Consider the following 13,604-nt stretch of genomic DNA (forward strand, 5'->3'; position numbering starts at 1 on the left):
TATGTAGCTGTGTAACTTTGTAAAAACCAAATTATATTCATTCAAGAAAACAAAACTACTTCCTAACAAGATGTTAAAGATAAAATGCTGCATTACAAACCCCTTTTTTAAAATTGCAAATCGTTAACTAAGTCATTGACCCGTTTTCAACATCAATTTTTCTCTGCTGATTAATGCTGACCCTTTGGAAACCGTTGGTTTCCAGTGGTGGTCCTTTAAATAATTTTTGTCCAATGGCAGTCACAGCAAATTCACAATTTAAAATGCTTCTTAATATGGAAACAGATGATTCTAATAGGTGCCTTAAAACTCCTTTGTTGGGGAAAAAAATGGGTTTTTTGGTCCATGTTAAATCACTGTTGGCATAGACATACAAACAAGTCTACTGTTTTCAGTTTAAATCTTGTGCTGAATTTGGTAGTGTGTTTCAGCCATACAATGAAAAATTGTGAATTTTACCTGAAAAACTGCCAAAGATAAAATAATCTTCATACTAGCTCGTAGCATGTTAATTTGACTAACCAAAACTTCTAGTAGAAAATTATTTTAAATGTTTTCAAATCTCAGTAATAATTCACCAAATACATTTTTTACCATGAATCGTTTCCTTAACCTTTAAAACAGTAACATATATTAGTATATGATTCTGATTTCCATATTCTTGTGTTTAAAAAAAAACATGAGAAGTCATATGTAAAACGATTTTCCATAAGCTTTACACCTTTACAATGCTACAATGCTACAAAAATATTACTGCTGTGAAATTATCAAAAATCAAAACTATGTAAGGGTTACAAACACACTGATAAAATCTCCTTTCATATTTTACCAATTTACCATTTATCAATTTACCTATGATCTCTAAGGCAATACACACATTGCAGAGGCACTTTGGAGAGCTAGAAAAACAGGTGAATAACTCAGAATAAGTTTGGCAGTGTAAAATGGAGGGGGCAGTGCTTCACCTGCCTTTGCTGAAGATAAATTGAAGCAATGCATATTGAAGCATCTTGTGTGATGCATGGTTCCTGGTTGTCTCTATTGACTTCTGCTCACGTTCAGGTTCTATAAAGTGATTGACCCTTTGGAATGGCTCTTAAGCTTTAATTTATTGTTTTTCCTTCTTGCAATTTTGAGATAGTAATAAGTTGTTTCACTAACAGAAAAAGTTACCAAGTATTGTGAGGAAGATGGGGTTTGGTACATGCATCCTGAGAGCAACATTTCCTGGTCCAACTATACCATGTGCAACGCTTTCACTCCTGAGAAAATGCAGGTAGGTTCTATTGCACATTTCAGTATTGGAGGAGAATGCCATGATCTGTACACAGAAGTGTATGCCTAATGGTAAAACACCTACTACCAAGAAGTCAGCCTCTTTTGTAGAAGGAAATCAGATAATGGCCTGTCAATGCTGGGGAGTTTAGGGAGTGGCCTGGAGAAAACGATGCTTTACTTCGTGGTTGGCACTCAGTCTGAGCGTGTGGAACAGGCCATTTATGGCAAGGGAATGTGTCCATGGAGCAAATGATGGGGCTCCCTTCTCTGCCAGACATCAGGCAGCATGTTCAAGAACTTCCTTAGCAGTTCTCTTCTGGAAGGGTTCCAGAACTAGAGTTCTCCGCAAGTCAACAGCTACCAATTAATTGACCACTCTCTGTCCCGAGAGGTCCATGACAGTTTTACTATCAAGCCTTGAACAAACTCTTAAGGATAGAGCTTCTCATCAGCCCACTGATATGAGTGCCAGTGTTTATTTTTTGTGGAAATCCATTCTAATTTGTTACCTCTTGTGTCTTACTGTTAAATAGCTTTATTATCTCTGCTTAGAAACATTTAAGCCAATGGGGCGGGTGGCGGGAAATGGCGAGTAGATAACTACCCCCTTCTTCAGGTTCTTCAGAAATCTGAAAAGCTCACCAAATCTGCCACCAGCCTCCTGTCCCCACAGGGCTGGGGGAAACCACGGGTCAGCATTGAGTCACACAGGGCTTCTCTGGGCAGTCCTGGTGGCTGCAAAGGAAACCTATTGTTTCCTTCAAGGATAGGCCTGTATGCTAAATAATTACTCAGTCGGAAGCTACAAACACATCAGTGCTTTTGTTTTCTATAAAGCTTTCAAGTATAGAAAACTTTCCTGTCATTAAAACAGAATAAAAAACAATTAAACAAGATGAACAGATAGCTTAGAGACCAGATAACTAGAGGGACATCTCGGCATAGGCCGAGGGCACCAAAGCCAGTTACAGCATTTTGTGTACAAGTTTTTCATCTCTCTTGGGTCTTTTTTTTCCCCCTTGATCAGTCTTGCTAAGAGGTATTGAAATTATTTTTTAGAGCTAGGTTTTGTCTTTGAGCACTCAGTATATATTCGTTATCTTTATCATTTAAGTTTAATTTTCTTTAGATAGAAATTTAGGTAATTGATTTGCGATCTTCTCATATATGCATTTTAGTCTGTAAACTTCCCTCCGTGTACAACTTCATCGATATCCAAAAAGTTTTGGTATGTCATTGTGAGTTCCTCATTGATCCAATGGTCATTTAGAAATACATTTTTACTTTTTAACAATATGAGGGTATTTTTTGAGTTACCTTTTTATTAATGATTTCTAGAGTATGATGGTCAGTGAATATCCAACTTAAGATTTGAATTGAAATATATTCATTTGCTTTACTGACCAGTATACGTCAATTTGGATGTCCTTTGTGCTTTTGAAAAGAATGTGTATTCTGTAGATGTTGTGTGCAGTGTTTATTGCATGTGAATTAGTAAAATCTGTTGATCATGTTGTTCAAATCTTCACATCTATAAACTGATTTTTTCCTCCCTGTGTTCATTCCATTGATGACTAGGAGTTGTCAGTTTTTGCTTTATGCTCTCTGTGGCTTGAGTTTATATTATTAGGTGCATAGAAATTTAATATTGCTGGGTCACCCTGACTTAACATCTAGAGTTTTATAATTTTTCACCAGTTTTCTTGTGGTTAGTGTTTACCTGGGTCATCTTTTCACAACCTTTCAGATCCAGTATTTCATGCCTGTCTAAATGATATTCCTTACAGCAGCATATAATTGCTTTAAAAATCGTCTAGTCCAACCACATTATTTTAAAGATGAGGACTACTGCAGTCAGGGAAAGTAAAGTGACTGGACCTGTGAGAGTCACACAAACACTTAATGACAATATTCTGAGTAAAAAACACGCTGACGAACCCAGTCTTATATTCTTCCCACCATGTCATTCATATTCTAGTTTAACTGATATTCTTATAATATCAGTTATGATAGTTAATCCATTAATCCAATTTACAGTTCGATATAATTTAATTCTCTGAAATATTTATAATTATAGTAGTTTCTTTTAAAGGAGAAAAACAGTTGTCAATTTACATTACTTTTTCCCCTCTTCTATAGTAATTTATTCATATATTTGTCTTTGTAACTACTTTGCTTTTCTTCGTGTGGTTCTAGAGCGCATACATTCTGTACTATCTGGCTATTGTGGGTCATTCGATGTCGATGGTCACCTTGGTGATTTCCCTGGCGATCTTCATGCTTGTTAGGTACGTACACTTATACCATCTGCCTTGTATTTTCTCTTAGGTGCTAAAATAAGTGGTATACTCTGCAAGAGTGTTGGGCATGAGAAAGTCTGCAGATTACATGACAGGTGACACTGGGAGTCTTGGAGTAGCAAGAAAAATGAAATTAATTAAAAATATGCTTTTGAACCCTATCTTTGAGGAAAAATAGAATGGATTCATATAATTTTCAAAGGCAATATACCTCCTTCCCAAAATGAAATAGTCCTGTGAGCCCGTAGATACACTACTTTAACATGGTCAAGTTCCACTTACCGTGGCTAAGCTGCCATGAAGCATTAAGGAAAGAATCTTCCTCCTTTTTTTTTTCACCCCCACTCTGAAATATGGAGGCCGCGGCCACAAGTTCAAACACACCCTGCTTAACTGGGAATTGTATTGTAAGTGGATTGGGCCAGAAGAGAAGTGGGCTGGGAAGGCTCCAATCATGTGCATCCACGAAAGGAAGTCTCTTTTGGCCTTGACGCACTCAGCCAGAGTCAAGGACAGTTTCTTGCAGAGGATGGCCTGTTGTCAAGTGTCAGATTCTTGCCCCTGCATCCCTCCCATTGTTAACTGAAATGTTCTTCTAAGAACTGTAAGAAACAAAATTCCAGTGAGGGTCTCTATTTGGAGGTTGTGTCCATACAAATGATTGCATTATCTATTGCAAAATGATTAAGCTGATTTAGACACTGATTTTACACTAATAGAGAATTTAAAACACTGACTCTGTATTGTTAGAAATGACCACAATGTATCTGAGACAGTAACACATGCTAAATTTGGTCCTAAAAACATCCTAAGTGTATTGTCATTTCTATAGGTCCAAGTCAGGAGGCGCACTATGTTACTCTTTCATGAGAATTCTAACTTCTACACCACCATGGTATTTCCTTCCACTGATACTTTTTTAGTGACATTATACAAATCACTAAAAAACCTCATAGACACAGACTACAAATAATTCTCCACACTTAAAAGATGTGAGATATAATTAAATGTATAATGATTTGTATACACAATAACAGAATCTTAAATTGACTTTTGCTCACATATTGCCATAATAATGCTAGACAAAACTAAACCAAGGAATCACTTGTAAATACACCCTTAACATAAGTATTATTTTTCTTTGATCCTGTTTTTAATCTTTGCCTATAACTTACATCATAATCACATATTATATATGTCTAATCTTATACATCAAAATTTATGTTGACTAAGCAATATAACTGAATAGCAACTTTTTGTTAACTAAATAGCAAATGATAGTATAAATAAGCAGAAAATAAGTTTCTTCCACATATGGTTGAACAGGAGGAAGACTGACAAAGCAACAAGACATGAGGGGTTAATTATTAAAATAATTTTTTCAATTATAATGATTCAGGATATAGCAGAGTAAACACATAGCATGATTAATCTTTGAATGTCTGTTCATTTTTCAACTATGCTTGACCACAATGCAAAAAATATATCACCATGGCTCTCATATAACGTTGATTAAAAAGTCTATCACTAAAAGTATATTCTTTCATTTTTTTTTAAATATAACCATAAGAAAATTCAAAGAAAAGGCCCCAAATTTGCAACTGTGCAACTAAATGTATGCAGGACTTTGAAGATGAAAAAAAATATCAAGTGAACATTTTTTTCCTGTCACTTAAATGAGTGATGAGTTATGAGAACCAAATCAGCAAAGAAAGTAAGGATGTTCTTTCAATAATTATTTCTCTATTAAACCACTAAAGATGGGTGTTTAGAAGTGCAGCACATAAGCAAAGTGAAATATTTCTCAATTTCAGTTAGTCCCAAAGCAAAATTAATCTGGTAAAAATCTTTGAGAGAGTGTGAGGGCAGACGATCTAGGAAGCACCAGTTTTTGCCCTTACCATCTTTTCTTTCAAGAACCTACTAAAGAGCAACTTAAATCTTGGGAGGAAAAACATGTCTTATTAAGGTAGAATCTGGATACAAAGATGGGAAGACAAACCAAAATACCTGGTTCTCCAGGGTACACACAGTAAGAGGTGACAAGGGTATGAAGAACACCATATTCAAATCCAAAAGCAGTCATGTCTGATATTATACTTGTTCTTAATCTTACCTTAAATTTCCCCAAACTAAAAATATCCAGGCTATCTGTTTTTCTTAAAGTACATTTCTGGGAATTTTCTGGTGGTTAGAACTCCATGCTTCCACTGCTAGGGGCATGGGTTTGATCCCTGATTGGGGAACTAAGATCCCCACAAGTCATGCAGCATGGCTAAAAATAAGTAAATAAGGTACATTTCTGATTCTTCACATTTTTTCTTACACTTGGATTTCAGAAATTCAAAATGATAGTGAAAATAAAAGGTAACTGGTCTATGACAACATTTTTCTCTTTTAGAAGTATTTTTCTAGATTTTCTTCAAACGCTCAACATCACCCTTGTGATAGTAACTGGATATTATAATGGGAGGCTTTACAATTTGTGTACTTAAATGACATCATCAGTGTGAAACTTGAGCAGGATCTAATCATCACTCCCTTGCTTAATTCTGCATGCCCAGGATTGAGTTATTTAGCAAAATCCAAATAATCCATTTCATAAAACTTTCATGAAACCAAAATGAGAAGTTACACCCAGCTCCACTTCTGAGACCTAATGCCCTATTCACAATCATCCCACTGAAATCTCACCCTAATTTTGCAAAATGTGCTTTCTAGGGTCTATAACAAGGAATAACTCTGCAGGTGTCCTACTCAAGCCAGCAGGCCAGGAAGGCCTGCAGAAGAATTTAAACTTACTGCATATATGGGAGCCTGTAGAACAGCCAATACTTGGTGAAAAATCCTGAGACATTACTCAGAATGAGATCATTAAGGCATGCCACTAATCTTAATGTGATTTTATTCTGAGCATGCAGAAGATAAAAGGCAGGACTATGTAACTCTGAGACAAACAAGAGTTATTGTTCCCTGTGCTGTTGGGAATGAATGTATAAATGTATATAAAGTCTTTGTTATTTTGAAAGAACAAAATTGAACTTCTATGCCCTCTTCAAGATAAAGGAAAATTTTTTCAGTGATTTAAATCATAGAAAAGGCAACACTGAAGATCTTAACTAAATAAAAGTGGCAGAGTTAAAAGAATATTCAGGATGATATGCTGGTTACCTCTGATCCACCAGTTTAAGGTTGAAGATAGCCCTGTTAGTATGACATTTATTTTAGGACATTCACTGGGAAAAATAGGAGCAATACCAGGGAGAGGAATTAAATAGAAACATCAAATTAGTTAATCAAGACTCCTTATACTAGATGCCAAGAGTAGATGTCTGTAAGAGTTAAAGTAAAAATAACCCTAGAGAAGACTGGCTAATTAAAGTCATGCAAGTGGACATTTGTGTTTGTTTTCTGCTTGTTTTAAGCAAGTTTGCGATAAATTCGCTTATCTCTTTAGTACCATTTATAATTTATCAACTTACATTTCCACAGAACCATTCTAGACACTGAAACATCTCACTGATTTCTCTTAAGGAAGGTCCAATAATAGGACATTCGTTAACCTCCAATTTGACTGCTTAGTTTCCATGCATTGCTGATTGTTAAATATTGTGAATATCAATTACTCTTGCCTGAAAGTGTATATTGGTATATAGAGGTATATGTTGAAAGAGGAGTGTCTTTGTCGCATTCCATTCTCTATATTACATTGGCTACGTTGGCAAAAAAAAAAGGGGGGGGGAGTTTCCACTGGGACCTCCAAAAGGAATATTGATTCCTCTATTACTCAGTATTCCCTGTTATTCTATTTCACATCTTTATAGAGGACAGATAGATAACTCTTTGTCTTGTATAGTATCTTATTATACATCTCTGGCTATTCCTCCAGAGAAACCATTAAATCAACGGCTGCAAAAATAGCATCCTTTCTCCCAACCCACCCCAAAGATAACTGTTGGTCATGTCTTGGCATATGTTCACTCATAGACCAGTAGTAATAAGGAAAAGAGTCAGGAATCATAATTGAAAGGGAGTTGCTTAAGAGTAAAGATTTTGTGCTAAATTCAAAGATACAAAGTCCCTTGTCAGATAGGAAAGATGTATAATGTTTTGAATTTTTCTAAGAGTTTTAACATTCTACTTCAGTCTGTTTCCCATTCCCTTCTTCCCTGATTCCTCTTGTTCATCATTAACAAGGTATGATATCTAAGTAAATGAAAACTTTTAAAATTGACCCTTGTCCCTGTGATAGCAAACTGATTTATACAATCTGCAAGACTCAAGGCAAATATTAAATACCATCTCATACACCTTCAAGAGTGCCCCAAGCACACGTAACATGAATACATACATAGGATACCAGTAACTTGGAACAGTTTTTAATGTGAAAGACTTATACCAGGTAAATTGAAATTATGAAAGTGACATTTGGCTTCGGCTTTAAAGTGTGACATCTTGAGATGCATAGAAAGTAAATCATTATCTAATCATCATATGTGAACGACATCTTGACTGGGCCAAGACAGGAGTAGATTATGTTGTCTGATTCTCCCACTCTTGGAGAATTCATAGTACTTATGGTTCCCTGTCACTCAGAGTAAGCAATGTCCTGTCCATCTAAATACTTGTTTTTTTATCAAGAGGAATAAAATATAGCTGACATCTGGTTCATGCTATTTCTACTAAAGACATTATAGGTCTGACAGGAAAATGACCACTTCTCTCATGTTCATTCAAGCAACAGGATATTTGTATTGAGAACAATTAAACACATCATTTCTTAAGTTCAAGTAATCCTCTTGAATATCCTGTACCTCTCTTTCAGAACATTTATTGTAACAGTAAACAATTATGTAATATATAAGGTCCCTGAAGGCAGCAACTGTTTTGTTCACGCATATATCCCAGGCATCAGCAAGAAGGTTTGAATCAGAGTGGATACATAGTAATACATGTTAGATTATTAAAAGAATTTTAATAAACTTAAAGTACCTTCAACTCACTTCAGAAAGCAGATTGTAAATGTCAAGCAAGTGTAATAAAATTTTTAAAACTCAATGAGCAGAAATTATATTGAAATCTTCAAGAAACAGAGACTTGTTTCAAAGTCAGTCATATTCTTACTTTGGAACTTAACAGTTTATCCAACTTTAAGCCATCATTTTCTCATTGTGTGCCTAGTGTAAATAATACATTTACATAATGTGAACAACAGGATAATGTCCAATATTAGTTAATTTAAGAATCTGGCAAATGTTCAATATGATACAAAGTGTGAAATATGAGATTATCTAACATTTGATGTTAATTCTCTGAAGGACTGGGAAACTGTCCAGTAGTCACGGTTCACAGAAGCAAAGTGCTATTTTGTAAAGATTTTTGGTGCAAAAAACAAAAAAGAGTGTTAAGCCCTACCACATGCCAGACCCTCTCCTCCTAGGGATACAAAACAAATACCTTTATCAGTAGGTCCACTGAAGAAGGGACAGGCTACCCCGCCAGTATTCTTGGGCTTCCCTGGTGGTTCAGCTGGTAAATAATCCGTCTGCAATGCGGGGACCTGGGTTCAATCCCTGGGTTGGGAAGATCCCTGGAGAAGGGAAAAGCTACCCACTCCAGTATTCTGGCCTGGAGAATTCCATGGACTGTATAGTCCATGGGGTCGCAAAGAGTCAGACATGACTGAGCAACTTTCACTTAAGCAAATATATGGCAGAGGATAGTAAGTGTTAAGAAGAAAAATCAAACGGGGATACAAGTGGCCCCATAAACTGGAAGTAGAGGAAGCATATTTTGTTCAGGGCAGTTCTAGTTTACACAGGAGACTGAACATTAACCAGTTCTGTAAGCTAATGTCCATCGACAGATTATTGAACTCTGCTCAGTTCGAAGAAAATTAGGCATGAGAGTAACAACGCTGAAGGATTCATTCATCCATACTCCTTAGTTCTGCATAATGTCAACTGTCGTTGGTTTAAGCCAGACTGAATCCAATAATGAGACCACAGATATTTGCCTCCCAGGGAGAAGAATTATAAAGTGCTATTGTGACTACATGAAAAATGGCAGGTCACAGATTTAACAGTTGCTTTATGGAAGAGCTTATGCAATATAAATGGGCATGATAAATTTCTATTTAAAGTCTTAAATTTGCATCCTACTTTTAAAGTACTATTCTAAAACCAATTAGGTTCAGCTTATTTAACAAAATTTTCTGCTGCTACATAAAATAGCACATAGTAGTGTATGTGCGTGAGAGAGAGAAAGTTCTTCTCTAAACCCCATCTTTGCCACTGGCTACCTCCTGCATTTTACCCCTGCTCAACAAGTTGAGAATTTAAGAATATTCTGTATTAACTGTTTACTAATGCCGGTACCTCCTATGGAGCTGAAAAGTGTAGCCACAATAATCAAAATATGCTCTTCTCACAGATCCCTCATGCCTTAAACTTACTTTTCACTACAGATAATTGACAACTCATTTTCCTTTGATTTGAAAATGTAGGAAAGCATTCCCATTGTCATTTTCCCCCAGAATTTTCTTGTCAAAATGCCTGGAATTCTAGCTTTATTCCATGAAGATTTTTTTAGGAGTAGTTACTATGATCAATCATTGGCATCATTAACTGAACATTAATGTTAAAGTCCTCACATTATGTTAAATGTTCTTTGACTGGATCAAATATGGTAAACACGAGATTTTAATTCATCTTGGATAATCACTCCAATTTTGTACAGCCCTCCTGCAGGCTCTCTCCATTTGCATCAAAAAGTGAAATAGGATATTTAAACTAATGTTCCTTTATGTGAACATTCACACAAATACATATGTACAAATTTAGGAGGCGGAGGAGAGGAGAATGGAAAATCCAGCAAACTATTTAGAACCCCAGAGGTGGGGCAGAACTGTGCCAGTGAGCAGAACACTTGGAGCAATCCCAGGTCCAAACCACACTGTGCCCCAGCACGACATCAAGTTTGAGCCTGGTTAGAATTCTCTGTCTGTGTCTGAGCTCCACCATCAGGAGGACATGGAAAAGGAGCCGTAGAGTTGATTCCAGTTGGAATACAAGAAATTAGAAGGTATCAAAAGAATTGGTGAGGGGACTTCCCTGGAAATCCAGGGGTTGGGGCTTCACTTTCCAGTGCAGGGAGTACAGGTTCGATCCCTGGTCCAGGAACTGAGATGCCGCTTGCCTCACTACCAAGACACCAGAACATACCCAGAAGCCACACTGTGACAAACCTGGTAAGGATTTTTAAAATGGCCCACATCCAGAAGAGAAAAAAAGAAATGATGAAAGCAAGGGATGACAGGAGACTTAAGAAAATCAGCCGATGTGAGGGGCCAAGGACATGGATTCAGTCAGGCTGTCAGGCAGCCTTGGTGCTGACTTTAAGCTCTTTCCCATTTGCCACTCAACTTCTGGCAGATTACATCAGTGGAGAGTTGATTTTTTCCTCTGAAGTACCACTCTAAACCCCAATAGTTTCTCTTAGAAAAGTTCTTCTCAATTAATTTTATGACATTTGTTACAATTAAAATAGATGTTTATCCCTCACTCTTAGTTATTGTAGGAAGTCACCCTGAGATCTGAAAACCATGAATTACCATGACTGGGAAACTGTCTAAAAATCAGGCAGAAAGGTACTAGTGAATCTTAAAAGATGGGACCAGCCTCATTTATATATTCTTTCATCTATTGCTAAAGAGAAGATTTAAAATATTACTAAATAAGGTTTATTTTCCTGGAGCATCAATATTTTGGCACTGGTTAATGCTTTCTCTTCCTTTTTCCTTCCAGGAGCCTTAACTGCCAGCGTGTGACTCTGCATAAGAACATGTTTCTGACCTACGTTCTGAACTCTATCATCATCATCATCCACCTGGTTGAAGTTGTGCCCAACGGAGAGCTGGTGAAAAGGGATCCGGTAGGCCCAGCATGATTTGTTTTTAATTTTATTTTTAAAGATACAGTATCTGTAACTGGGCTTCCCAAGTGGTTCAGTGGTAAAGAATCCATCTGCCAATGCAGGAGAAGCAGGTTCAATCCCTGGGTCTGGAAGATCCCCTGGAGAAGGAAATGGCAACTCACTCCAGTGTTCATGCCTGGAGAATTCCATGAACAGAGGAACCTGGTGAGCTACAGGCCATGGGGTCGCTTGAGTCGAACATGACTTGGCAGCTAAACAACCACCTCTGTAACAGTGAACATGGGGTTATTGTCTTACGTAAGCAGCTGTTTATATATATAATAACAGTTACTTTTACAGTTGAGTTTTGCATTAAGGCATATCATTCCTGTGTAATTTTTGGAGGTATCAGTTATATGCTGTAGTAAAGGGCTGAAAATAATTAAGTTATAGCCAAATAAGGTTTATATCATCCATCATGAGTTGTCATGACTAGCATCTAAGGGAAGCTCACTGAGCACATACACTAGGTGTTATAAGGCAGTGCTTTGAGGTGGCCCCGGTATGTCACTAATGGGTTACAGGTCTGCATAGGTATTAATTGCTCATCATTCTGGAGCCTGAATGGTCTTGGGCCGGTCACTTCCGCTGTAATGCCTTTACCCTAGTGGTTCTTAGAAACTTTATCATGACTTATGTCTGCATGACTTTAAAAAAGGTTTGCATGTCCCTAGTTCACATGCTCTCACCTGCCAGTCTCTGCTGGTGGCCCCCATGAACTGAGCCTAAGAAACCAGAGGGTGAGGAAGCCTGGAAGGACATGCGCAGAGCAGTTTCTCTGGGTCCTGGAGCAGAGAGTGCATTTGAAAGCACAGACAGAAGTTATCCAGCACACAATGAATGGCCATGGGATATTTTATTTCTTTTTTTTTTTTTTCTTTTTTGTTTCTCTGCTTAACTGTGTTATGCAAGCATCTGTAGATAGCCTCTTTCAGAACTGGCACTTGATGGCTTTGCCAACCCAATGACAAAAATGCGTGAAATCTGCCCAGAGCGTGCATCCTGTGTGACAGTGGCATGGCATGGGAAAGCAGCTTAATCTGGCTTCTAATGGATCCACAGTGTTAATAACCTTTGCAGTGTGAATACATCCAGGAAGGCATTATGATCTCTCTTTTCAAACCATGGCATCTGTGATTGGAACAGAGTCCTTCTTAGGTGCAGAATGGGTTTTATCTTAAAGAGTTTTCTTTTTTTCGTGTCAACTGATTTTAATAAAAGCAATCTCATGTCACTTAATCCTCACAAGACCCCAGTGAAGAGTGGATATTATCCCCATTATTAACTGAGTAAATGGAGGCCCTCCACACTATGGATCATTGGAGGTGGAATTTGAAACCAGACCTGTCTTATACTGAAGCCCAGCTTGTGTCCTCTGTACCACATGGAGCTCTTGTTTATCTTGATTTCTTTCCTTAGGAAGATTGTTCTTAAAGATACAGACTCAGCCATTTCAAAGTGATGGTTGTCCAAAATTAAAGATGCACACCGTATTTCATTAGGGAAGCTCACCCCCACTAAGATTAAAACAGTTATAGAGGGACATCCCTAGCGCCTTCCAACATAGGTGATGCAGGTTCGACCCCTGGTCAGAGAACTAAGATCCCACATGCCACGGGCAGCTAAGCAAGCCCATGCACCACAGCTGGAGAGCCTGCGTGCTGTAAGGAAAGATCCCACATGCTGCAACTAAGATCGGATGCAGCTGATAAATAAATAATAAATGTTTACAAAGTAGAAAAACAGGTGTAGAAACCATTAACTGAGAATATCTCAGCGAAGAAGACTCCAATTTGGAATTCCCTATGAAGTATGAAAACCCTGTCATTGGCAATACCCCAATACAAAGTAAAATGTTTAAAACTGGTGGGGGGGGGGCGGTACGAAAACCTGAGAAAGTTACCATCTGTTCAAAGTAGGCCAGGAAATGGCACTTTGGTTATTGAATAATCAGTGCATCAACCTGGGAGCAGCGCTCGGTCAAATGATGAGATATCGCCAATTCTTAAGTACTCTCTCCCACCCCTCCTTGTGGGGGGGTCTCACACCCAC

General features: G+C 37.5%; 1 protein-coding gene across 1 annotated transcript in view; it reads left to right on the forward strand.

Moving 5' to 3' along the window:
* Positions 1 to 13,604, forward strand: part of CALCR (calcitonin receptor) — a 107,155-nt gene that overhangs the window by 73,396 nt on the left and 20,155 nt on the right. The window contains exons 6-8 of the mRNA XM_070471532.1: positions 1,164 to 1,276; positions 3,475 to 3,566; positions 11,384 to 11,510. Coding sequence (XP_070327633.1) covers positions 1,164 to 1,276; positions 3,475 to 3,566; positions 11,384 to 11,510 — 332 coding nt within the window. The remainder of the gene's footprint in view (positions 1 to 1,163; positions 1,277 to 3,474; positions 3,567 to 11,383; positions 11,511 to 13,604) is intronic.

This window comes from Odocoileus virginianus, chromosome 1, assembly GCF_023699985.2.
Source record: "Odocoileus virginianus isolate 20LAN1187 ecotype Illinois chromosome 1, Ovbor_1.2, whole genome shotgun sequence".
Classification (NCBI taxonomy): Eukaryota; Metazoa; Chordata; class Mammalia; order Artiodactyla; family Cervidae; genus Odocoileus; species Odocoileus virginianus.